Source organism: Parus major, chromosome 14 (genome assembly GCF_001522545.3).
Source record: "Parus major isolate Abel chromosome 14, Parus_major1.1, whole genome shotgun sequence".
Lineage (NCBI taxonomy): Eukaryota > Metazoa > Chordata > Aves > Passeriformes > Paridae > Parus > Parus major.
Window position 1 is genome coordinate 7033577 of NC_031783.1, and position 26776 is coordinate 7060352.

Here is a 26776-nt window from a genome sequence, read left to right on the forward strand (position 1 = left end):
GCTGCCAGAAGATTACTTTGTGTCATAAGGGGAAAAAGCAGTCGGGCAGGGACCCAGAGATGCAGCAGGTTGCGCTGGTGAAAGGTACAGACTTTACCTTCAACGTCTGACATTCTTTAAAAAGCTGTCATGAATTTGGGAAAGAGTTGTCACTGACATCACTGTGGGACTGCAGGAGATGCAAGCGCTCTCCCTGCCCCAGTGTCCTTCCTCTGTCTCTCTCCCTGCCTTCTCTCCTTCAAGCATCGCGGGCCCCTGCCTACAGCCATGATGTGTGCCTGTACTGCTGGTGCCTCCAGGGCCCCAACTCTTCTGGGACATTCTCCAGTGCCAGCCAGCTCCCCCTGCCTGCATGCTGTGCTCTGTGCGTCTGTGTGTGTATGCGTGTGTGCATCACTGGTTTGCGTTTTCCCCAGGAATTCACACGTTCTGCTAACGCTCTTAACTCCTCCATAGAGCCTCAATAAGGCACATCAGCTCAGTTCAGCTAATTACAATTTTGGGCAACAGTATGTTCTTTATGTGAAAAACAAAACTGCTGGCTGTGTGTCTCCTCAAAATTATATACGCTATCCTGTCTCACATGCAGTGTTTCTTCATATAATAAAACAGGCAATGATGAGCAACAAGATTTTAAAAACATGTGCCGAATGTTGGGATTCTGAGTTCATATTTAGACAGCAATTAAGTGACAATTTTTCAAATCAATACTTCTCCATTTGACTCCTGCTTGACAATTTGACGATCAGAATATGAGATGAGATGGGCATACTGGCTTTTATACAATTAGTCCCTTTTATCAGCTCTGACACGTCCGCAGAGCAGAATGAAGTTATTTACATTCAGAATAGACAAGCTACAGAGCTGAGGAACATCAGAACTGATGGTTCTGGTGGCCAGACAGCGGTATGGCTTCATTTCTGTTTATAATCACTGTAGCATTTGAGGGCACTCTCACTCCTGGGAGAATCACAACTGGATTAGCTTGAGCTTCTTTCCCATGTCTAATTAGATGTGCAGCTGTCATGGTCCAAAATATTTGGTTCTTGTTTCTGTTAAATATGGAGTCCCTTAACATGATTCCCTCCAAAAGTGTAGTTTTTATAGACAATAAATCTTGAGACACAGGCTGCAGCATATAATTGCAAACACTTTACAGGGTAACTCTAAAAAAAACCTCTTTTCTTTAATTTGCTTAATTTTCTAAACTCAGGAAGCACACACCATAGCAAATGTTTCTAGTCAAAGCATTATTGTTTAAAACCCATTTGTGAATGTTCTGAATCCTCCTACTTAAAACACCATCTTGGGCTGGTCAGGAGAGGTCAGTGAATACTTTGTTTGTGTAAGAGGTGAAGTTGGTACATCCCAGAGTCCTACCTGTTTTTGATCTGGGATTCACTATACAGGAACGTTGAGGAAATGCCCAGTTTTATCACACTTGATAAAGTCCACAGTCATTTTCCCATGTGTGTTCTTCCTTGTTAGGAAGTACTGCCCAGCTGTTTGCTGTGGAGAGCTGTACGTTTGCAGCTGCTTTGCAGCCAGCTGAGCTGTCCTTGGCAAGGTGGGTGCTGCACTCGTGCTTTATTGCGTCACACGGGACTGGCATGGTCACACTGCAGGCACCGAGGTGTTGGGAGCTGGAGATCTGCTGCTGGTGGGTTTTGCACATAGGATGAGATAGGAATGTAATGCTGAAATCTGCATGCAAATGCACAAGCTGCCATTTATACATTTGTGAACTGAATAAATTACAGAGAAATGTCAAGTCCAATTCAAGTTCTTAATGCTATATACAGTGATCTGGTAAGACATTCCACAAAGGAAAATATCTGTGAATTGCATTTAATACTGCTTTTAAACTACCATTAAATAACCAATTTTGCTAAAACAAAGGATAATTAATTTTTTTAAAGAAAAAAATTGGCCAGATAAAACTAGGCTGCACAGCTAGTCCTTAAGTGAGGCATGTATATAAGGAGATATTTTGTCAGGTTTTAATTTTAACTAAAAATATAATAATTTAAAAAAAAAATGCCTTTCTCATCCAGAAGGCAGGAGCATGAATGCTGATGTTTGATTTTTCCATGTAACAGGCATATGAGCAGGTTAAAAAATAGTTTCTTAAAATACAGTTCTACCTTTAAAAATGGCTGTAAGCATTTCACCTTTACTATATTTGCTTTTTTTTCCATTTGGACCGGCTGCTTGGTTGACTAACAAAAGCAAGTTTGTGTATTTTTTTTAACTCCCAGCAGTGTGGCACAGCTGGGAAGGAGGCAGCTGTATTCCAGTGTCACTTGCAGTTTCAGCAGAATTGTCAGCTAAATCCCAATTCCGGAATCTTTGTTCAGTGGAGAATTGTAATAGAGCATGAAGTAGAAAAGACACAGGTTGACTTTTTAGGTGCAAGGCAGAAGCAGAGGCTTTAAAATGTTTATGTTGAATCAGGGTAAAGGGTAAATAAAGGTTGTATTTGTTGGAGTGCAAGGTTACATTTCTATTAATATGTCACTCCCTGATCAATAGGGCAGTGTTCAGGTGTGACCTAATTTCCTGACCACAAGGTAGCTTAAACTAAATAAGCTCACTGCATCTGTTTCTTCTGCTGTTGTAACCTAACTCTGATATTCTTGGTAGGATGGAATCCAAACCAGAATTATTCTTGGCTATTTACTTCTCCAAACTCTTACGCCAGTGTTAATTAATAATGGCTAAGAATTTGGGTAAGTAGCGTATTATTTATCAAATATCTAATAATAACAGCTGTTTAAAGAAAGGCCATTGCATTTGCAAAAATAAACATTTTGTAGTAATTATCTGATTCTAGTAAAACCTAATGGAGCGTTCAAAGCCTCAAACAGCTTACTGTGAAATTAAATTTGCTCTAATCAGCCCAGAGTAGGGAAGCATCAGATATCTCAACACAGGTCCAACAGGCTTGTATTGCAGAGACATCACTGGGCTGTCAGAAGCAAATGTTTCATCTTCAGCAAGTATATATTTATTTGTATTTTAGACCTTGTTCTCTAGTCTAGTCTACAGTTGAATTTAGAAATCCGACTGGCAGATCAATATCTCTAACTATTAAAATCTTGGAGGTGTAATTAGTTACACAATTTTCTCAGATATTATGTTTTATAATACAAGTACTAGAAACAGTACTAAAAATCTAGTACAAGTACTAGATCTTTGTATGATGTTTTTTAAAGTTGAGTTTGGTTTTGGTATTGTAGCATTGAGGTATTTTTTCCTGTTTGTGATGATTTAATCTGAAGCAGAGACCCAAAGGCAGTGGTGGCCTGTGCTTGCTGTGACAGCTCTGCGTTGCTGGGAGATGAGTAAGGATAAGAGCAGAGTTGAGCTTAAGTGAAGGATAATACTTATTTTCACAGCAGAACATGGAGCAGTAAATGCCATGAACTAGGTTGTTAAGTGGGCACCTGTGTGGCTGGCACTCCGAAAAATGTCAGCATTTGCACTCATTATATTTAATGTCATACACTGAAACCAGGAGCAGTTGATCCCCTAATAGGCTTCCTTGTTCAGTTGGGGATTTTGTCATTGCTTTAATGTAATGATTGTTCATTATTAACTTAAACTACAGTTACAATTTCTTCTTGTTTTAATGCCCAAAGTTATATAATAAAATTAATTTGTGTTTTTGTGTAGAGAAATTTTTGTGTGATCACTTTTTGAGTATCAGAACAGATTATTACTTGTTTCGAATGTACCAGAAAAGTCACTTACAGTTGTAGACAAATGAGTATTCCAAATTTTGCTTTTCACTGGAACTAATGAAATGAGGTTTTTTTGTAAGTTAGACTGAGTAGTCAGTCAGTTTGTTCAGGAATGAATATATCATGTTTTTACATTATTTTTAATGGCATAATTTCTTGTTCATCATAAAATTGTCTTCAGGCTATTTGAAGATTAGAAATATATATGTCTAAAGAAGAGAGAAGGTGACATTTTAGCTATTACAGCACAGACTTGAGTAAAACACCTATTTCAGAACATGACCATAATGGCTTTATTAAAATGGATCAGTTTATTCTTGCATGTAATGACGCAGTGTGTTGCATTAGTTCATTACACTGGACACAAGAGGGGAAACTTTTACGTTTAAAGGAAAAAACAATGAAGAGCATCAGTAAGACTGAACTGGGTGGCCAGAGAGGTCTTTCCTTTCTATGCAGTGCCCTATCCATTATCACATTTTTCTACCATCCAAGGACAAAAAAGAACGTGGAGACCATAGTGTTTCATTCCGCTCATGGCCCACGAGAGAATCACTACTTTTATGGGATGATCAACTGTAAACAGCTGAGTAGAGGGAAGAGTCTGGCCCTGGCAGTCTGGAGGAGTCACCCATATTGATGAGATGGGGAAGGGAAAAGGCAGCACAGTGAGGAACAGAGCTCTGGGGTGGGGAAGCTCCATTTGCGTCAGTGCTCTGAAGGGGTGCTGTGGGTTGGTGTTTTGGAAGTGGCAAGATTAGAGCTCATGTTTTTGTTTATGTTAGTGCATAGCAATCATGCAATTGCTGTAGGAGCCTGGTACAATGTGGTGTTGATGATACCATTGGGTTTGGACCTGTGATGTCTTCCAAGTGACAGGGGCACCAGTGGGGCTGTCCCTGGGGAGGAGTCAGCAGACAGGGATGATGTAAGATCTTGTTTGTAGCCCTTTTAATCTGGAGCAAACAACCAGATATCCAAGACGAGAGCAGAGAGGAAAGGAGGAGGCTGCTTTCCCACAGAGGTGGAAGGTAGCAGTTACATTTCCTCCAGTGCAGCTAAAAAAAATGAGCTCCCCTACTCCATAGGAATTTAGGGAATATTGCTAGGGGAGGTCCCCTGAATGGAGGAGTAGGGCAACTGCAGAGAGTCATGAAAATACATGAAGCCTAACAAATGTCTCAAGAACAGGAAGTGCTCAGAATAGTTAGATTCTTTGATTTAAGCAATTGTGATGCACTGTAAGGCCCAGGAAAATACACAAATCTATCTGTTGTTTTTAACAGTCATGTGATTGTTTTCAACAATAATTAGTTGTCCTTTGATGTTAGATACTTCTGGTATCATCATAAATTACAGAAGGAATGTGCCCAGTGTTCTTCTAAATCTTGTTTTCATTGGTGGTGTTTTGACATTTTCTATTTTGCTTTTATCAAATGTAGGTGCTATTTCTATTTGATGTTTTGTATAGTATTTTTGTCTGCAGTGTAGCTCTTACTTGTTCTTTGATAGTCAGTCTCTTGGGTTAAAAGTTAAACAGATTGCAGTTGTCATATGAGGGCCTTTCAAGAGTGTTGCTGGCATAAAACTTAATTTTTCTTTTTTTTTTTCTTTAAACTGAAAATTTGTGTTTTCCATTAAAAAACAATATATTTGCAGCTCCTCTAAGTTTGGGACACCTTAAGATACATTAAAATACTGAGACCCAGTAATGAGAAATCCAGGAAATAACTGTGCCACATTTTTACCTGTTGTTAAATTATTTGAAGATGTCTGAGCTAAATGCTTCTCCTGCCTTGGGGGAAGTACTTAGATTTCTAACACCAAGCCAGGAATGCCTGGGGGTACCACCTCATAATGCCATGGTAACCCCCCCTTCCCCTTTCCCCCTCCTGATTCATATCAGTAGAAAAACTGGTGCTATTGTTAATTAATCAATAATTTTTCATTTGGAATACATCTGGAGGAAAAGTTACAGTGTTGGTGGAGATTACTGCATGGGAAGGATTGTGATACACAAAAATTGCCATCAGTATTGGAGATAGAGCTTGGGGGGAAACAATGCTTTCGGTTGTTTTTAATAGCCGGTGCCATAGAAAAACTAAACCAAATCCAATCTTAGAGTGGTGCAGCCTTCTGTAGAATACCAAAGGAAACTGTAACTAAGGATTAGTAGCTAAAGGATTATTTCTTTGGCAGAATAATCTGTAATTCTGCTGACTGAAGACAGCTCCAGCAAAAATGCTGTTAAAGTACTGTCTTGAAATCTGCTCTTTCAGTATGTGAAGAAGGCTGATTGTTTTGGTTCCTTTAAGCAGTGCAGGACAGAACACTGGAGCTGTTGAGGCGAATGGATACACAACAGAAAACAACAGGCACGGTGACATTGCACCTTCATGCTCCTGTTCACATCGCTCAGCTTTCAAAAATGATAGACTGGGTAGCTGTGGAAAATTGCACGCAACTGCACCAGCAACAGTTCTCACTTTCATGTTTTTCATAAAAGCCAAGCTGTCCTTTATGGGCTATTAATTTGTGAAGCCATTTATCTCAGGGCAAGACTTTATTTACACAACCTAACATAAAGACAGAAAATTGTGGCCCAAGATTTAAAAATGTCACTGCACATGATGCCAGGATAAACATCACAGAAATTTATTTCAGTTACATCTACCCTGGCACTTCACAAATAATTTTTTTTTGTATTGCCCTTTGGCACAATATTATTTCCCTATTCACCTACAACAAAGCTCTCTCTAAGCCAAAGAAATACATGTCCATCAAATAGAAATGTTTTTCATAAAAATTGGAATAATTAGATACTGCAACACTGTGCCTGAGAGAGATTAAAAGGATATTTTTTTATGCTCTGGCAGGGACCACTTGAATTTTCCAGTGGCTTCCTTCTTTACCACTGTCTTTGTCTTCTTTACCTGTTACTCAGGTCAGATGTAAAGGCAGGGGGAGGTGCCTCAGGAGGGCTCCTTGTGGCACACATTGTGTGTTGTGGTAGTGCAGCTCAGGGCCAGTAGGATATCCAGCCCTTTCTCTCCAGAACTGCACCAACGGGTCCTGAGACATTGCTCCACTTTTTCCCACCTTTATCTCTGTGAGAGTCTCTTCTTTTGAAGTTGTTTTGACCTTCTGCCAAGAAGAGGTCAAACCAAGATGCAGTTGTTCTCAACCAATCTCTTCTTAGCAGGATTTCCTAGTCTCTTGGGCGGAGATCTTGTTTTCCATTTTGAGCAATCTGTTTTCTGCAATAAACACTGAATATGTTTCTCTGTTGCTATAGAAATAATATTTCATTAAATGAGGGAATCAGTGCCCTGCTGTCGACAAATCTAATCTAAGTGTTAGTCTCTAGAGCTTGAATTTCACCACTGGGAAGAGGTATACATAATTCTGCAAATTATTTCTGTAACTTTTGCATAAATGTCTTTATACTCTGCAACTGTTAGCTAAATTTCCCAAAGTGATAGCATGGAGTTTAACATGGTGTAATGTGTTTACACGGATCTGAACAGAGCCTTCCCCCCTCGCATTTCCCCGCCCTCCTCCCCCATACATTTTCATATTTAGAGCTTGAAATGTCCAACTCTTTCCATAGGATAATGGGAAGTGTCAGTAAAAGCAGCGCTCTCAGCCATGTTCCTTATCCTGCGGACAGCAGTGTGCCAGGTTTATTTGAACTTTTGGATTTATTTTTTAAAATCCAGTGTCTTCAAGTAATATAGATGTTATTTACCCTGGTTTTTTTCTGGGATTAGCAAGAACAGCCTAAACTGACCATTAATACACCCCAAAAAGCAATCTGCTCTTCACTATGACTTTGTAGACTCCACTGGATATCATATGCCCAGTATTTGTCAAGTTACTCAAAGATCTTCTTACAATAACTTTCTACCCTCTGCAGCAGTTAAACCCAAGAGAGTTGTGGTTTTGACTTAATGCACCTCATATAAATGTCCTTACATTTAACCATAATTTAGACTGAATATGTTTTTTTTCTCAGTATTTTTCTAAAGCTGTAGAATTCTGATAGTAGCAACAAGGTGGTACTAAAGCCTGTAACTGTAGAGTATGTAAAACAAAATATTTGTGAATAAGGGTGAGTGTTTATCAACATATTCATCATAAGTATTGTGAAGAAATTGTAAAAAACCCTTTTATTTCACAGTTGCAATACAGGAACCTATTTATGCATTTCTGCTTATAAGGTATGTGTGTGGTTAGGAAAGTAAAACAAAATTTAAAAATACATGATGATCGATTGGCGTAGACCTGTGTGCAAGTGTATGTTAGAAACCCGAATTCAGAGTTTTTGTAAAAATCCTGTTACAGTTTTTGGTTTAAAAATGGAGTTATTATTTGTGATATGGGCCCATGCTGGATGTGTGTTATGTAGTGCAGGACGAAATCAATTTATACATGTTCATTTAATTAATAATAATCGTATCAATGGCCTCTATTTAAAGATTAGTCTTTAGAAAACATAGGAAAACCTCTGTCATCATTAGAAAAAAAGAACTACCCTTTTAAAACTTCCTTTCTAAATTTTTTCAGTGATTGTAAATCAATCTATCAATAAGATAAATCTTTGTAGGCAGGGACAAACTTCTGACATGCAGAAGAGTACCTGTATCGAAATGCATATTAATACAAAGTCAGGGATGCAGGGAAAATTAGCAAAGTACACAACTACATTTTATTTTAAATTTAATGGCATGCTTATTATTAAAAGAGACTCATCATATAAATAAGTCACCACAAGACACTGATTCAATTTTCGCTGTTAAAATAGTTCTTGTAATGAAAAAGAAAAAAATCTCAAACCCAACAACACTTAGTTTTATTGTGCAGCCATAAAATATAAGCCAGAAGTTGACCTGGTTTTTACCCTTGTGCCGTTATACCCTCCAAGGCTGCTGCATTTTTTTCACCACATCATCAGTCTGTAGATGAAAAGAATCAGCTGAAGCTCCTGGTGCAAAGCAGTGACCATGGCATCACCTACTGCTGTGCTCTCTGCTGGGTCCTGTCCAGAGCCTGCCTTCAGGCCAGCTACTGAAAATGGCTGAGGCCTTGGTAAGGGAGGGACAGGGCTGGGTGGATGTACAGGGATAAAGTGGATATGTTTTTGTGATCACATCTAATGCACAATATTTCTCTTACTGTGCACAGTTCCATAAACAAAAGTGAACAATGAAGGTGAGGAAAAAAACCTATAAACGCTCAAATGTTTTGTTTTGTTTTTTTTTTCCTTTAGGAACCCGATGGAAAAAAAAACAAGAGCAAGATTTAAAGGATGTTCTGAAAAACACTGACCAGGACATACCACTGGTATTTGTCAGTGGGAATCATGATATTGGCAATACTCCAACAAGAGAAACCATAGATGATTATTGCAAGAACTGGGGAGATGACTACTTCAGCTTTTGGGTTGGAGGTGTTTTCTTTCTTGTGTTGAATTCTCAGCTATATTGTGATTCTTCCAAGTGCCCTGAGTTAAGGCAAGCCCAGGATGCCTGGCTCGATGAGCAGCTGGCTGCTGCTGCAAACCAGAAATGCAAGCATATAATTGTATTTCAGCACATCCCTCTGTTTCTGAGCAAACCTGATGAAGATGACAATTATTTCAACTTGGATAAATCAGTTCGTCAGGAGATAATGGAAAAGTTTCATAAAGCAGGTATTTTCTCAGACTTCCCTACTCTTGAATTTTTGTTTCAAATTGTTAATGGCTCTTCTGCCAGACAAAATACATTTAACTTAAATGATACTGTTTTCAAGGAATTTTTGAATACAGCTTCTACGCCTCATTGTTTCCCATAGATCAAAATTATCAACTGAATCTACTCACCAGTAAAAAGTACCAAACAAAATTTAAAACTTTGAGTGGAAAGTAAGGGGCTAAACATGAAAAGTTCCTTGACATAAATAGCAAGGGTTCCATTTTGAAAGTACTGACAGATACAAGACAACCTGAGTTTTTCCTGCCTACAGAGGGGGAGATCAGGTATTGCCATAGGAGAAAAATACAGAATTTATGTTTTACATAAAACATGGAAACAGAATTCACAATTACCTTGGAGGTTGCTTTCTCCCACACTGAGCCAATTTTAGACGAAGAGTGTAATGCACCCCAGATTTATTCAGTGTTAAAACAAGTCCTGCTCTGCTAAAATCAATCCTTTGCACATCCGTTTCTAATAGGGGCCATGTCTGGGATGAAGGGCAGGTGGAGCATGTGCTAAATGAGTAATTGTACCTAATCCCTCAGCTTTGTATGATGCCATTTGAGCGCCATGGAGACAGACACAGTACACAGCTACTCCTCCATGCTGTTCCCATTGTTTTCTGGTAATTGCCTTCATGTTCCTGGAGTGTGCCAGTCCCTCAAAATTTCCTGCCATCACTGCATCAGAATGTCATTTTCTCTGTATCTATGAGAGCACATAATTTGGATTACTGAACAATGCAAATTTTTTATGATCTTGTTCCTAATTTACCATCTAATTGTTAAGCCTGGCCTCATCCAACTCAGCCTAATTTCCAAGCTCTCAATCTCCTACTGTTTCCAATCAGTGGGGCCAAAATTCACAGCTATCTGAGGGCTCTCCAGGGCACTGGAATATTTGCAGATTCAAGATTTACAAGTGGGGTTTTATTCCCCCATAAGGAGACACGCTGAGAACACCTCATATCTTTTTTTTTGTTTTTGTGTCAGTGTTAATATAGTGTGAAATGTTGCTCTTGGAGAGCTGGGCAGCTGTGACTGCCTGTGTACTATGGGCTGCAGCACATCCTAGTTCATGGGTGTATCCCAGGAAACTGGCATTAATGTGGGAACCAAAGCAGTTCTGTTCTAGGATTTTCTGTTATCCAGTTGGTTTACTAACAATTGAGAATATAATTCATCAAGAGATAAAAGAAACATTACCATTGTAACATTGTTGTTACATTGTCGTGTTTCTTAGAAGGATGCCTAGAGGCTTAAGGAGAAGATGGGAAGGCTTCAAATGGTGGCAGAAGGGAACAAAACGGGAAGTGAGCAATACAACTCTAGGGAAGAAATTTCCACACTCCTTTCTGTTCCCTCCATCATTTCTTTTTGTGTCCCTCATTCCCATCTCTAATAAGTTGTTTGGTTCCTTAATGAGTGTGTTTAAACACTGATCTTTGGCATGCTCATTACTATACACTGAGTCAATAGGTAACATTTGCAAGCCAATAATCAAACATTCTGCTAATGAAATGAGTACAGAGAACAGACAGCTCAGTAACTCAGACTGCTGTGAAAAATGAGTTGAATCAAAAGTTGGCTCAGAGTTACCTTAGTAACGGGTGCGTTCTGTTTCCATTTTATTATTCCATTTAAGAGCAGCCTTTGTGAAACCACAGAGGTCACAGTGGGTTGCAGAGAGGCTGTTGGCATGGTGGGGTAGAGGCACAGAACTGCAAGGACAGCACTTGCTTTCTGAACCTCTGCTTTGCCAAAGAATAAGCAAGTTTAGCACATCATTAGACATGATATTGGTTTTCACCCACTTTACTTCATGCATTCTTGGAGGATTAAAACAAAGAATATTGGAATATTGCTAATGAAATCCCAACATACTTTGCTTTTTCTTAATTTAAAAATTTGGTATAACTGTTTATTCTGGAAAAAGAAAGTCTGCCTTTTTAGGAGATCACCAGGCTGCAACTATTCATCTCCCCCAACCTGTCACCAGTCCTTCCTTCCTTCCTTCTTCCTCTTGCTGTTTCAGTACCTGTAACCATGTTTGTTGTATCATTATATCAGTAACACACATGGTTTAGGGTGTTCGGCATTATTAGATGTGCATCATATTTCAGTTGTTTATAACCCAGGATCAAACCTGGCATTACCCCAGTTCTCATTCTTATACTTTTCTAGAAGACGTGGAGCCATAACTCAGCAGATTAGAGGTACAGGAAATGAAAGATAATCTAGTCATTCAGGTCTTTATGAGAACAAAGAAATTCATATGGATTGTGTAGGAAATAGTCAGATACTTAAAGTATGGTAATATTGGTCGTATGGTCATAGGTGATTTAAACTGAGGTATGCAACTTCAGAAAATTCTTATTTTACTTCCAAAGCCCAGATCTTCTGTAGTTATTCTCTTCTAATCACTCCCATATTACACAGTGGTTTTGGTGTAAGTATCTGCTCATTACAAGCAGAGATAAAAGACTAACTGTAGAGGCTACATCTGGTATGAAACACTGAACTACAATTCTCACATTAGAAGTGTCCTTAACAGTTGGGCTAATTAAAGATGAAATCATGTCCTTATGATAAATATTTATAATTGAAAATCTGGCACTTGTAAATATGTATTACTACTGTGCAAAGTTACACCATACTTCTAAGCTGCATATGTAAGAAATCCTGCTAGAACATGTGTTTTTTAAATTGCATTATAGCAGCTATTGTCCTTGAAAATGTGATTTCAGTCCCAGTGAAAAGCAACTCAATTCAGAATGGAGTTTAGCATTCAAGTAGAGATACCTTTCTGAAGGTATATTGGTATAACTTTTGCAAGTTAAGCCTAAGTTGTCAAAGTTCTGTCTCTTCTACATGCAGACTTTAAGTACAGGAAAAACCTGTGTGCAAGAGCTGTGAAAGAGCTGACCTGACGTTCTCATCTGTAAGATCTGCTGGAGTCACTCTACTGCATGAAATGCATATTCAGCTTTTAAGGATTTTACAGTGCTGCTATAAATAAGTTTCCTCATAGTATTGTAGGGAAAAGGAAGAAGTAGTAATGGTATAGCCAAAAATCTGGCCTGCAAATCATGTGTCTGATAAACATAAGCAGCAAATTAAGTTTTCAAATTAGGCAGTTTATGTAATAGAAGACCTACTTTTTCTTACATATCTCATTACAGTAAAATTTTCTTAGGACATTATATACTTATTTTCTATGACTTGAAAAGTATGGGTATTTTTGGTGAGCTATAGACAACCTTCTAAAGACTTTCTGTCCTTAGAACCATCACTGGCATACTGAGTATAACTTACAGTAGTTAATACAATATAGTAATAAATGTTTCTTAATGGCACAAATCAACTAAAGCGAATTTCTGAACTTGTTTAGGAGCTCTGTTGAATAAAACCTAAATTGATAGATGGTTTTTCAACAACTGGGTTGGAAAAAATATTGTTTCAGAATAGGTGGTCTATGTACCTGAGAGATGATGCATTAGAGAAAATAACTAGACCAGAGATAGAAGTATAGAGAAGGAAATTTCCTAGCTTCTTTTAATTAAAAAGTTTTAAATTCATCCAAGTGTCTTCAAAGCAGTTTTTCAGATGTGGTTAAAAGTACTTAATATGCTCATGGAGCAAAAATAACAACCTAACTTCATTAAATGGTGTATTTTTTCATTATATTTGTGACTGGAGGTGCTGTAACTTCTAACACCTTTACTCATTAAAAGAGTGTGATATATCTACATTCTCCTCTTAGAAATGTTGTGACAGAAGAACAGTGTTAAAGGAGGAAGAAGCTCTCAGAACATCCACAGCTGAGATATATTTGAGCACAAAATTAAAGCATGGAGTGTTGAAAGCTGTTGTTTCTAAAATTTACCAGACAACATATGCTATGTTTCATTATTTTCTTTGTTGTGTAATCAGAGTTGACAGGGGAGTAATATTTTCATCTTCCTGCCATTGAGACCTTGATTTTGGCAAAGCCCATACATTGAGTGAGTAATCTCAGTACTTATGTGTCAGTATTTAAGATAATTTAAATACTCTCTACTTCAGTGATTTAGATCAATGTCTTTCAAGGTTGCAATTATGCACTTATGGCCCAGGTAGAGTGACCACATTTAATATATTCTATGTAAGAACAGTTCCCCAGGTATGGTAATATAAATCTTGCACAGAGATACATAGAGACATATATTTTTTTTAAAAAAAAAAATTCAGAAATTCAGCAGCAAGTACAAAATACATGTAGTCTGTAAGGACATTAAGTAAAATTTGTTCTTGGATAAATTTTTGAAATTGGTTTTATCCACTGGGCTAAAGCTTCTTCTTGATCCTTAGAGCACACAGCAGTCTGGGACTGTTTGGGGTTTGTGTCAGCTCTCTGAGAAAGCATCACTTTCAAATTGAAAAAAGTAACAAAACCAGGAAGTAAATTCCACTGAAAGGTCACAAGAGGCATTCGCAAAAATGAATTTGAAGGACAGAGGGACCTTCTAGAGACAGGACCTCTAAAGGCTTATTTAGACCAGTGCTCTAATTAGGTGATCTGGAGTCACCCTCTGGCTGTGCCTACTGTTTTTCCTCTGATTATATAGGGAAAACAAGTGACACTAAAATCTTTTTCTATATAGCTCTATTTAGTACTGTCTTATAGAAAGAAACTTTCAACATAAATACACTTTTGAAAACAATATTTTGCCTCCTGCTTACACAGACCCACTGACCACCAGCTGCACCAAACTCATGATTCTTTAGGGTACAAAGCAAATTTAAGGCAGAGGTTTCCTGCTCGTTTGCAGGGTAATGTTTGCAAACAAGAGTGCATGGGATTTTTTTATTGAGATGTTTATAGAGCTGTGCTATGTATATTCTAACTACTGAGTTCCCTTTTATTCATACAGTTCTTCTGAGGAGGAAGGACAACCGAAAGCTTCAAAAGGGCTACACAAAACAATTCTGTATGTTACTGAGGGCTGACCAAAGAGCCTATGAAAAGGAGTATGTTGATCCCCAGTATTTACCAGTGGGACTGTTTCCTTCTACTGGTGCTCTGTTGGAAAAATCATTGGGGTTTTTTTTCTGATAACAGGGTCTGAGAACTGCCTGAGCACTGAGCAGTTAACACTGACTGATGCTTTCACATCTTTGTTTGCTGCTGTAACACTTACTTGGCAGATGATGCAATGTGAGCACTCTGAAATTGCAATGAGATAAAATCGACTCTATTCCACTGAAGAGATTTTGTTTTCAAAGACTTCTAAATATTATCATTCCTAGTGTAGCACTGGAGTCTTGAAAGGATGAGGTACACCAGATGCCCAGGGGGAGAAAAAAGAAGCACAAAGAAATGCCAATGGTTAATGTGGTTCTTGTAGGGAAGCTGAAAGAACATCATTTTGGAGTGCAAAATTGTTGTGAGAACAGGTACTACTCTTGAACCAACCACATTGTTCAGCACTTCAGACAGCAGCTGTACTCTGTAAATGAAAGGAAGAAAGAAAAGCCAGTTTGTGCCTGGTATTCCAGGGAAAATGTTCAAGATCAATTTATCCATATGACTTAAATGGTTGTATTTGCCAGAAACACTTCCTTTTACAAAATACCCATGTACTCTTACCTGTGTGGGGGTGTACACGTGCATCTCAGAGTAGCATCTCCCTCTGCCTGGATACTTACTTGGTTCTCCTGTCTTTGAAAACTATGACAGGGCACAAGTGTTGATAACATTCAGATCCTCCAACACAATTTAATGTTTTTACAGAACTGCTTCTCTACTTGTTTGCTTCCACTTTGGCTCTACTGGTGCTCCTCTCTAGCTCCTGCACTTCTGGGGACAAATGTATCTGGGATCAGCTTTTTTGAGTCTGTCCTCTTCAGTCCTTGATTGAGAAAGTGATTTATGTGGTACTCAGGGATTTTTGGATAAACATAACTATTTAAAATCTAATTTTATCATTAAACTTGAACAGCTAACTGAAAAGCAGAGTAATGGAACCAGAATGAGGGTCTCAATAGCCCTAGTCTTCTGCTGCTCCTACTCCCCAGACTCTTGTGAAGGGTACATGATAGAAAAGTGCATAATGGTATTGCTTTCCAGGCCTTTTCCCACCTACAGGAATTTTTCATATTAATGTTATCAACATTATGCAATTTAATGATTCCTCTCTACATTTGTTCAGTTGATTTGTGGAAACTGACAGCTTTCACAATGGTCTGCAGGAGGGAACTTAATGTTTCACAGCTCTCTGAAGAAATGCCTTCTTTTGTTTGCTTTGAACTTCACCTGCAGTCTGGGTGGAGAGCCATCAACCTGTACATGAAATGCAGTGAATATTGATTCATGTCTGTAGTTACTGTAAAAAATAGTTCATTAATCAGCACTTAAAAGGTGATAATCTGAACCATGTGATAAATTTCAATGCTCAGAAAGAACCACTTTTTTTTTCCCAAAATTCTCTACAGAGAGCATGGGAAAAGAGGTAAGGTCTGTACTGTACCCATTACATATTTATTATGTCATTCATATTGCACTAATTTAGCCTTCTTCTTTTACAGTCTAATTTGCTTTTGCTGAGAAAAGCATTTATTTAATTGAAGGCTCAGTCTAAATAAAGCATGCTACTGATTGCCTATGCTGATTATTCCAGGCATTCTCCTCCTAATTTGGAAAATCTGCTTGCTTTTCTTTGGTTTATTTTTATGTTGGTATTTTTTTTCCTATATTTTCACTCTGTCCATAGTGCTGGGTTGAGCAGTTTGATTTCCAGCTAAGGCGAGGTCAGTCACATTTTGGACACAGTTAACCTGCCTCAAAAATGGGGTTTGTACATTTGGAACTAGAGTTGGAAAACAGCTTCTTCTGAATTCAGGAGGTTTTGGAATCAAGCCATAGAAGTGAGTGTAATTACAGAAATTGGAATCAGACACCCCTGGAATTTAAACTAGTTCAAGTCTGAATTACAACCCAGTATTATCTGATTATGTGAGAAAAATTGTTTCCCAGGTGCATGTTTCTTGGGGAATTTTTTATATTTCAAGGTAAACTTGTGTGCATTGTTTTTCTTCCTGTGTCATTGCAACTCAGTTTCAGGGCTCAGTCTGTATTTCTTGAATTAAACTAGACAACAGTAAATTTTTCAAGAAGCTAAGAAAAGGGGTGTTACCTGTTTCACAATCTTACTGTTGCATGGTTACAGAATACACCTCTCTGTTTAATAAAGCAAAGAGATTATTTGGCTAGCATTTCTTGTTTAAATTGGAGACATTAACTTTTAACTATTACTGAAATAGAAAGGCTGGTCAAAACATTGAATAGAAAAGATGTGGCTGTTTGTTGGGCCACACAGAGAAGGCAGGCCAGAGTCCCCTTTCTTTCCTGCCCAAATGGAGTTGAAAACGTGCCCAGTCTTCCATGTCCTTACATTTTTCTAAGGTACAGAAGACACAAGTAGAGTCCCAAGGGAACTTGGAAGTCTGGGAGTTATGGGACTGCAGCTGCACAATAGGCTAAGGCAGGGATCTTATTGCTCCCAGGGGAATTGCCCATGCAACGCAGCTAAATGCTTCTTAGGACGCAGTGGCATCAAAATCATGCTGACCCTTTTCCCTGGTGCCACAGAAGGGTTTTTCTGAGTGATAAATGATAATTTGTAGGAGAATGCTGCACTTTGAAAATTCTGTAAAATAACCTCAGCTTCTCCTGCTAAGAGACAAACTGCCTCCTGCACAATACTCAGTTGTAATTTCTTTTTGTGTAATGGAAGTATTTTCTCACCAGTTCTTGTCAGAAATAAAAGCAATAGTGTGCTAACAACACTAGGATAGCTAAAGTTTTCTTCTCATTTTCTTCAGTATCTTCAGGGCTGAAAAAGGTAGTGAATATTTCAGTTAAGTGTTGGTTTCTTTCAGGACATTCCTCTGCTTTGGGTTACTTGGGAGCTCAGAAGTGCTGTAAGATGGCCACAGTTACAGAGAATAAACTGTGAAATCAGAGCTGCTGCAGCCTTTGAGGATGTGATGGTTGTACATAGGCAGCTGTTTCTGAGACTGCTTGGATCCCTTGGAGCCTCCTGATCCTTTTCTGTGTCAGCCTTTTCTGTGCAGGGTCCAGAGCAGGTCTCAGACACTTGTGTTGGCACCTTTTGTCAGATCAGTGAGGCAGTGGAACAGTACCTGTTACACCCTCTCTGTAAGAAAAGCACCTTTTAATACATAGTGCTGGTGTGGGTCACAAAGCCAAGAGAGAGAACCAACAGAAAAAGTGAAGATGAGAAGTGCTGGTAAAAATTGTCCAGCTTCCCAAAGCTGTTAAAGTGAGGAAGATGCAAATCAACAAGAGCTTGGTGAAGCTCTACTATTTATTTGATGAGCTGGCATTAGAAAGCAGACACAGGAAACAAGAGATGGGAGGAAAGTTATCAGAGGCACTTTAGATTTCCTTTTGAAAAATGTCTGCTGTAGAAACCATGAGTCAAGTGTTTTATAATGTGGTTTTGACTTGAAAAAAGCTATCCAAATTAAAACATGAAATTTTATTAGAATTGAGTTGTGCTGTAAAGATTCTGCCTATGAAACAGGTAGCATCAAAGGCAGCATGCTGAACTGCATGAGCTGGTAATTCCCCTCCCCAGCACTCCTGTCTTGCCTTGCCACAGGTGCTCTGTGGCCTTACAGCCCCAAGGGCCATAGTGCAGTCTGTGAATTAGCATAAAACCAAAGTGTTTATATGCTTGTTTCATGGTTGAGCTGATGAAAAGTCTAAGGCTTATCAACATATTTAAGTATTACATCTCATCACATGACTCTTGAACAATCCTTGTTTTGGTTTGTTGTTACCAAAGCTGTTAAAGTGAGTAATTAAAAATTAATCATGAATTAATTTTGCTAGGTGGGCTGCTCTGGGCTCAAACAACTTGTACCAAAATAGGTATTTCATTCTTCAGTAGTGATGCATTATTCTCAAGGGAAAAAAGAGTTATCATCAGATCTTCGGAAAAGGAAAATCTTTTCTTTCAGATCCAGCTTTTTCAGATCAGAACTAAAAAGGACATTTTATGCTTGATCAGAAAATGATGTTAAATTGCATGGCAGGAGAACGGCTTTGGTTTACTAAAATCAGAAGCAATTCCTATATCTGAACCTTTTTTTACAAAGACACTGACTTTTTTTGCATATTGACTGATTCATAAAACTCATGTTTGGTAGCAGGCATGAAGCTCAGTGGGTTTAGGTGTTTTCTTGACCCAAGTAAAGTTTTAGCACAGACAGGACAAGACCTGGTACCCAGCACTGGTGGAGCCTGCCCTGTATCTCTGGCTTCCAGTCCTGTCATGATAAAAAACTGATTTGGCAGTTCAGACCTTTTTTCCTTATCAGATACTCTGTAATCTGTGTCATGTTGTTATGCAGTCTGACATCAGATGATGATGATCACAGAGACAGGATGTGTGGATTGTTTTGCTTTTTTTTTTTTTTTAGCATAACCGTCTCCACAGTTTTTTACTTTATTCTGATTTCAATACATTTTTTCTTTAATGAATAATCCATTAGGTATGAATAGTGTCTTGCAGTAATGGATCCAGCTTTTTTTAGTAAATGGATATTGTGAAACATCCAGTCATATTTAAATTCAAATAACTTCATATTTCATAAAAAAATTAAATAATGAATGCTTTTGAAGGTGCTGTCCTTTGGACGTTTATGTACACAGGAGTTTTTTAGTATTTCATACAGCTTTTATATCAATGCTTCTTCCAGCTGCTGTTTGAAAACCCAACAATAAAAAAAAAATCATTGCTCTACCTTTTTTTCTTCTGTTGTAGTAGGAAGGGACTGTATGTTTTAGTGTATAGCTGGATGCATATAACTGACCTGGGGAGACATTAAAGTGGTCTGTAAAAACAAGGTCTGCCAGGACACTGTTCTTTCCTCACAGAGCTGGGGGGGATGGGGAGGAAGCGGTGAGGCTGTCTATTGCAAGCAACATGATATTATTACTTCAGAAAAACATCTGAAATTAATGAATTAAATTTGAGTGCATACATCTCTAAGATTCTTTTTATGTTAAAGATCAAAAGCAAGAGCAAAGTAAATTGCCTGCTTGTCATCTTGGTAATATTGCTGTGAAAGGTTCAGCTTTCCTCCTTGTGTGAACTCGCAGAGTGGGTGCAGTACAGCTGAGTGAACAGAAAAGTGCTCATGCAGAAAAACCCCATCAGTGAGCCTCCTATCAATACAGCAGTGAGCTGTTTGTTTCCTTGTTCAAGGTGTAACATTCTATAACCCAGCAATAACAAGAGTTAATACTAGCACTAAAGGGTATCTGAAAACTGAAGTCTGGGAAAAAATTTTTACTGATATCTGTCTCTGTCTAGGATGGGTTTCTCAGAATCTTTCCTTGAATTATCAGATAAGTGGAACTTTTTTTCTTTAGCATAACTACAGTTCCTTTATGACTTTTGTATCCTCTGTCCTTCTAATTACACTTCGTCAGGGTTTGGTTTACATATATGATGACGGAAAGTCTTCGCTTCTTTTCCTATTTTAAATTGAAATGTTAACTTCTCTGGATGGTAGGAAGATGCTACTTCAGGACACAGATTCTTCCAGTAAAAAGAGAGAACTTAATTCCCTTCCAGATACTTACTTCTGTTACTAAAAGTGTGTCACATGAGTTTGCACTTCACTATGAGTTTACAATTCTTACTTGTTCTTAATTTTTTCGTAGACTAAAATAGTTCTTCTTACCCGCAGAAGAAGTGGAAAATCCTGAAAAGGCCTTGTTACCTTGTTACAGTAACAGCATCACTGACTTTTGTCCGCCACCACTACCTTTTAAGGGACACTAACTCCCTTTTTACAACCCAAGATATAAAAACACTTCACCAGTTTTGCTGGGTTTGTGCATCTGAGTCCAGGAAACCTCCCTAAGTTGTCTTGCAGTCTTACTCACAAGTGTCCCTCATGCAACAGCCAGAGGAGTGGTTCCAGCAGCAGGATAATCAGCCCTGCTACACTAAAACAGAGGAACAGACAAGTTGGAGCTGACAAGGCCCCATGTACCATTGCTCAGTGACAAGGTGGCTTCATTCTCTTTTTCTACCTTGATGCATTTGCTGTTTGAGAAGGGCTTGGATTTGAAATATGAAAGCCCATGTAGCTCTTACCAAACACACAGCAGAATAATTTATATTTTGCTTTCCAAGCTGTTGAATTTTTAACTGTACTTTGAGCCAAGTTTATGTATTTTATATCAGTCTTCAGATCATTCACTCCCACAAAAGCAAAGGATTGATGTTAGCCAGCTGTCTTAAGATGGGTTCACCTACTTCTCTTTCATTTTATCTCTGTGAAAGAGGTCTAAATCTACTGCAGGAGAAAATGTGGAAGGTTTTTCCTGGCTAAAGAAATAAGGATATCCATGTGAAGTTGTAGCACGTTCCTCATTACACCTCTCTGGCTTTAAATTGCCTCTGCTATTTTCCAGGGTTTTTACTGTATGAAGGCAAAATCAGTTGTTGCTAGCTTTTTATTTTTTAAACGTCATTTAAGGTTGTAATGTCTCACAAATGGCCTGCCAACAAAATTTCCAGTGTTTTTAGCCCTCTGGTCCAGTAATTCTTCTGTTATAAAGTAGCATTAGATACAGCTTCAGGAAGCTGTAGGATTCTGGACTAAAGGTCTAAGGACCTTAAACTAAGATTGCCAAAACATAATCCCAAATCCTGTTTGTAAAATCAGCTGTTTATACTAACTCCACGTTTCCATTCAAAATAAAATATGCACTACCTTAAATTAGCAAGAAAACTGATGAGTATTTTTTTACCAAACTCTGAATGCTGTTCAGTGTGGTGCTCAACTATACTATGGGGCAGAGCATGGAAAGGCTAAATGGCAAAGGAGGGTGGAATAAGCTGAGAATGCTTTGAAAATCATTGTCTAGGGCAGAACATTCTCTCTTGGGGAGGAAGCTGCATTCTCAGCTCTCTTGTGAGGGGGTTTGCAGACTTTGACAGGAAAGAGAAGTTCTTAGCAACGAGATGACTTTTTTTTTTTTACCCAGACTCAAGGGCATTTCAGCATTTTGTAGTAGTAAAACCTATCTGTTAAAATTTATCAGATATGGAGAGGGGAAGATAATCTGTTTGGCAGCATGAATCTGACTTGTAAAGACAATCAAAAAGGCCATTCAGAGTAAGAAGTACAGTTTCTATCCATTTGTTTGTTTATGTTTGCACGACAGTGGAAACAAAAAGTAGTGATTACCGGTTTGGAGGTGAGGATGACACAATTCATTTAATTTCAAATTGCTTCAGAATTTCTGTAAAAACTCTGTATTTTTTACTTCAATAAAATCCAAAATACAAGTAATCTATGTTTTTTGAAAAAAGGAAACAGAACAGCCTTAAGTCATTAAAAATACAGAGGGTAATCAGAGCCAACCTGCCTTCTTTTTCCCCTACCTGATAAATGTTAATTCATGTCACTCCAAGCCTGACTCTTGCAGGTGTCAACCTTTCCCTTCATGGCTGCTCCTCCTTCTTCCTCTCTTCTTAAAACTCACAACCTCTTCTGCTTTATTAGATTTCTTTGATGTACCTGGCTCTGTTCAATCTGCAATACCTTCAATGTCTTGTGAAATGACTGCAGCTTATTTTCTCATGTATGTTTTTTGTTTGTCTTGCCCCCTTTATTTTTTTAAGGTCACTGGCCTTGGGTGTACAGGTTTAAGCTCTCCTTAGTAAGTTTTCTTCACGCTGATTGACAAATACAGCTCTGCTCTCTGCTCCTTTCAACCTGTGTTTCAGTCCCATCATTCTCTAGGCAGGTATCTCATTTTAATCAGCTGCTTCTGGACTGTCCTTTCTAGACAAAGGAGTGGAGAAACAAACACATCTTGCAATGGGCATAAAGAACTGAAGAGTCCAGTAACCCTAAACACAGCTGGTAGAGCACAATGAAGTTTGATTAATTATTTATTACTATTATAATTATTTACTACTATTTACTAATTATTTGTTTAAAATGCAAGTTTGGGTAAATGGTTTAATGTTAACTTTATGCTTGACGAGCCATTAAAGAATGAAGGTAAATGTGACACCTGTAAGGTGCTAACTAAATACATACTCCTTTTTTTTTTTTAAACAGGCATTAGAGCTGTCTTTTCTGGGCATTACCATAGGAATGCTGGAGGGTCCTACAAAGGCCTGGAAATGGTGGTGTCATCAGCTATAGGATGTCAGCTGGGACAGGATACACACGGCCTTCGAGTGGTGGTTGTGACAGAGGAGAAGGTGGTGCACAGATACTGCAGTTTAACTGAACTGGGCAGCCATGGTATAGAGAAGGAGCTGCTGGATATGCTTGCTAAGTAAAAGTAGGCTGTGTCAAAAGATGTGTTTCCATATTAGATAAATATAAACAGTTTCATAAAGTTTCCCCAAGCAGAACTACAGATTTCTGACTGCAGTGTCCCAGAACAGCTCTCAGTTTGTTGTTGTCCTAAATAACAAGGAAGTTGTTGACATGTTTTTCTTTTTGAAAATGAGACCTATGAGGATTATGGGAGAAGAGCAGAGCTGTATGGTAATGTGTCAGTGAAAAGTACAGTTCTGAGAATTTTTGCTTTGCTCCTGGATAATACTTTCTTATTACAGAGAAACTGGTGTCTGTATAACCCTTTAACTTGAGAGGGTATTTTAAAAAAAAATAATAAATTTAGTAATTTCTGTTACCTCCTGGACAATATCAATGGGACACATTTTTACAGAAATAAAGCTCAAAAAATGTGAAATCAGCAGACTCCTGCTGACTTTTAGCAACTTTTGGATCATTTCCTGTTACCTTGGTGTCAAATTTTCTCCCATTTCCCACACTTTACTTTCTTAGCTCTTTAGAGCCAGGAGCAACAGAGAGCAGACACATTCTGGTTTGCAGTCACAGCTTGGGTTTCTGTTATGTCTCTTACAAAGTTTTATATAATGTTATATAGTTTTATAGTTTCCATTATATAGTTTTATATAATGAAAAGTCTAATGAGGCTGATACAAATGTCACTGACAGAAACTAAAGGTGAAACAACTATTTCTGTTTTGAAATTTCACTACCATTCAATTAGCATATATTCTGGCTCTAGTTATGGAAGTTGGAATAATTGCTTGGGGAGAATATTCTGTATATCTGTAATACTGTAATCAGAAGTCACTTTGTTGATTCCTTGACAAGTGGAGAGCTTTGATTTACAAATGCAATGTAGAATGCTTTACTGTAAGACAGTACAGAATGCTACAGAATATTGAAAACCCTAAAAAGTATGTTTTCTTGACTGCAGTAAGTCTTTAAAAACAAATTTATGAAATAGTTACATTCTGCAATCCACCTCTTTTTTTAGCAAGTGTATCTAATTTGTTGGAAATAAAGTCTTCATGTAATTAACTTGTACCTGCTGGGGTTTTAAGTATTTAGCTGAACACATTACAATCCAGGCCATGGGTTATCTGGATCTGGAGCTGGTGCAGCTTTGGCACCTGGAGAGGGAGGAACACAGTGAGCATCATTAATGCATTCTATCATGTTTTATGTATGTACTCACATACAACAGTGTTCCCTAGAGGGTATTACAGGTATTTAAATATGGTGAGAGGTATCAAATGCTGTGCTGAAGAGTCAGTTTAATTACATTTTAGTCACAACAATTTATCAAGGAGTCTCCTTCAAGACTGATTTGTGGAACTTCTGAGACTGTAAAATCACCTCTGTAGCAGTGCCTTGCAGCAGTGAAGTGGCTGTACCTGCAGCTGGACAGGGCCACTTGGGGACTGCAGCCCCATGAGCAGAGGTAATGTTGGATTAAGAGAGAATGGAAATGATTTTGCTTTTATTCTTCAGTTGCCTTTCCTTAGCTGAATATTTTCACAGTCTCATTTTCAGTAGAATGTGGAAAATGAGGAAACATTTTAAAGCCATGTAATACAATCATGGGAAGGATATTTAACCATAGTTTGTGGCTAGAGATTCCACTGTGTAGTAAAAAGTTATAAAAATAAGCTGGGAATGTGTTTTTTTACCATCATAAATGACTAATTGTGTTTCCTCACTTTTCTCAGTGTAATTAGCTAATTTAGAATTAATACTGATGCTTTAACTAATTTGAAATGGCAGAGGTCCTTGCTGTCACAGTGCCTCATCTTGTTTATGTCAAGTAAAATAAAATATGTTAAATTATGAAACAATTCACCCATGGAGACCCTAATTATAATTTAAAACAACATCTTTTGATGTTGAAGACATGATTTTGGTACCTCCAGCAGGGTTGGTAATTGTAACTCTCTGTCAGTGTCAGTATATGACTCTTTAAAGCAAGATGTCACTAACAGATCTAAGTGCTGATAAAACAAGAGAGCAAGGGAGTCCTTGTGTTGCTGTGGGCTCAAGAGGCTGGGCAGAGATTAAGAAGCATCAAGTGACTATAGTTCATTTTGGTTTCTCTTAGGCTGCTAAAAGGATGAGATAAACCTCGATGACTCTTATTAATAAAATGAGGAAAATTCACATTAGAACACCAGAGCAACCTGTGAAGGTAACCGAATACTACATAATTAAGTACAGTCTGAGGGAGAGACCTATGAACATGAGGCAAATGACTGGGAACAAAGTCTTTGAGTGAAATCCTGGTTTGCCAGCTTCAGTGTAAGAAACAGATTTAAGAACACACTATTTCTGGACTTTCCCAAAAAGTCATTAAGACATGAGTACACTCTGTTTGCCTGCTGCTTGCATTTGGGTCCAGTATCTTGTCTTTCAGGTTTTAATTGAGGTAATATTTTTATAGGCCTACAGTATTCAGCTCCTGGATATTAGAAACAGAAGTGAAACACTTCATGTCTCGTTAAAACTTCACATTTTTTTACACTGGCAGAAGTAAAGTCTCTCCTGCCACTTCTATTTGCAGACAGCTTGTGCCATGGTCACTGCCTGATGATTCCCTTCTTACCTTTCGTAACTCAGCTCAACAGCTTGGTTCCTAGTGTCTGTTTTTTTCAGACATTATCCTCAGATAGCTGGTTTTATTCTGCTATGAGACAAAAAATTGAAGATAGATATAGTGAAAGCAAATCAAACAGCAGCAGTAAAACCTAAACATTTCACTGCTTAGAAGGGCTCAGCTCTTCCTGTGTGTCATGGCACAAGTGTGTGTCTGTCCCTGCAGGCTCACATTCATCGTGTCACTGCTTAACACTGGGAAAAAGCTGCTTCATGTCCTCCCTGAGCCTTTCTGTGCAGACTCCAGCTGAACACAGCAATATTCTTTAGAGCAAGGGCAATCTTCACACACACAGCAGTTCCCAGTGTGCCTACCAAGCAAACCCTGACATTACCTGGCACCTCAGGATTCCCAGTCACCAGGGAGAAAAGCATCAGAAAATTGTAAAGAGGGAATTTCCACTTCACTAGTATTCTGCAATTACCAGGGATGTCTCTGCTGACATAGAAAACATCACATCATGGTATGCATGGAAGTGCAAAGCCAGGTGCTTTAGGCTGCAGGCACTGTGCTTGTGGACACTTCATTTGAAAATGCTCCCTAAATAAAGTGAAAAAACAAAACATATAATAGAGAAAAAGCATTAGACCAGCATATTAAACTAGCTTCCAGCCTAAATGAAATACACCTGTGCAGCAGCAGATACAGAAGGGGCATCCCCAGAAAACCCCAACACTCACAGAACTAAGGCAACAGAGACAAATCAAAAGCTTTTCAAGCAACACAGAAAACATACCCAGCACTTCTTTTCAGGATTAAAAAAAAAACAAAAACAAAAACAACTGAAAAACACCAAAAGCAAAACCACAACCCACAACTCAGCCTACTTTTTTTAATTGACATTTTCATTTGTTTCTCTAGAAGTAATTTTCTCCACTAGCACTTTGTCAAATGCAGATAGTTTAGTACATTTCTACTAATAAAAACCTTTTTTTTTTTTTCTCTAGGAGATCCATTAAAGCCTCATTCTATTTAAATTTATAATGTTGTCATGTCACTTTTGGGCAGCCAGAAATTGAAACATCCATTTTCTAAATATATCATTATCTTTCTCAAACATTGCTTAGAAAGGTTTAACATTGTTAAAAACCACAATTTGGCCTTTTAAATTAACTGGTAATGGAATTATCTGTATTCAAATCTTTCTCACCTTCTTCCATATATAAAAGACACAGCAATACAGAAAGGTACTTAATACTGCTCTAACAAACCAAGATCCTCAGCCCTGCACAGGGCAACCTG

At 38.2% G+C, this 26776-nt stretch overlaps 1 protein-coding gene across 2 annotated transcripts in view; it reads left to right on the top strand.

The window, feature by feature from the left end:
* Nucleotides 1-23931, top strand: part of CPPED1 (calcineurin like phosphoesterase domain containing 1) — a 39899-nt gene extending 15968 nt beyond the window's left edge. For both annotated transcript variants that reach the window (XM_015642445.2, XM_015642444.3), the window contains exons 3-4: nt 9013-9435; nt 22639-23931. In XM_015642445.2, coding sequence (XP_015497931.1) covers nt 9013-9435; nt 22639-22865 — 650 coding nt within the window. In that variant the 3' untranslated portion in view covers nt 22866-23931. The remainder of the gene's footprint in view (nt 1-9012; nt 9436-22638) is intronic.
* The last annotated feature ends 2845 nt before the right edge of the window (nt 23932-26776 follow it).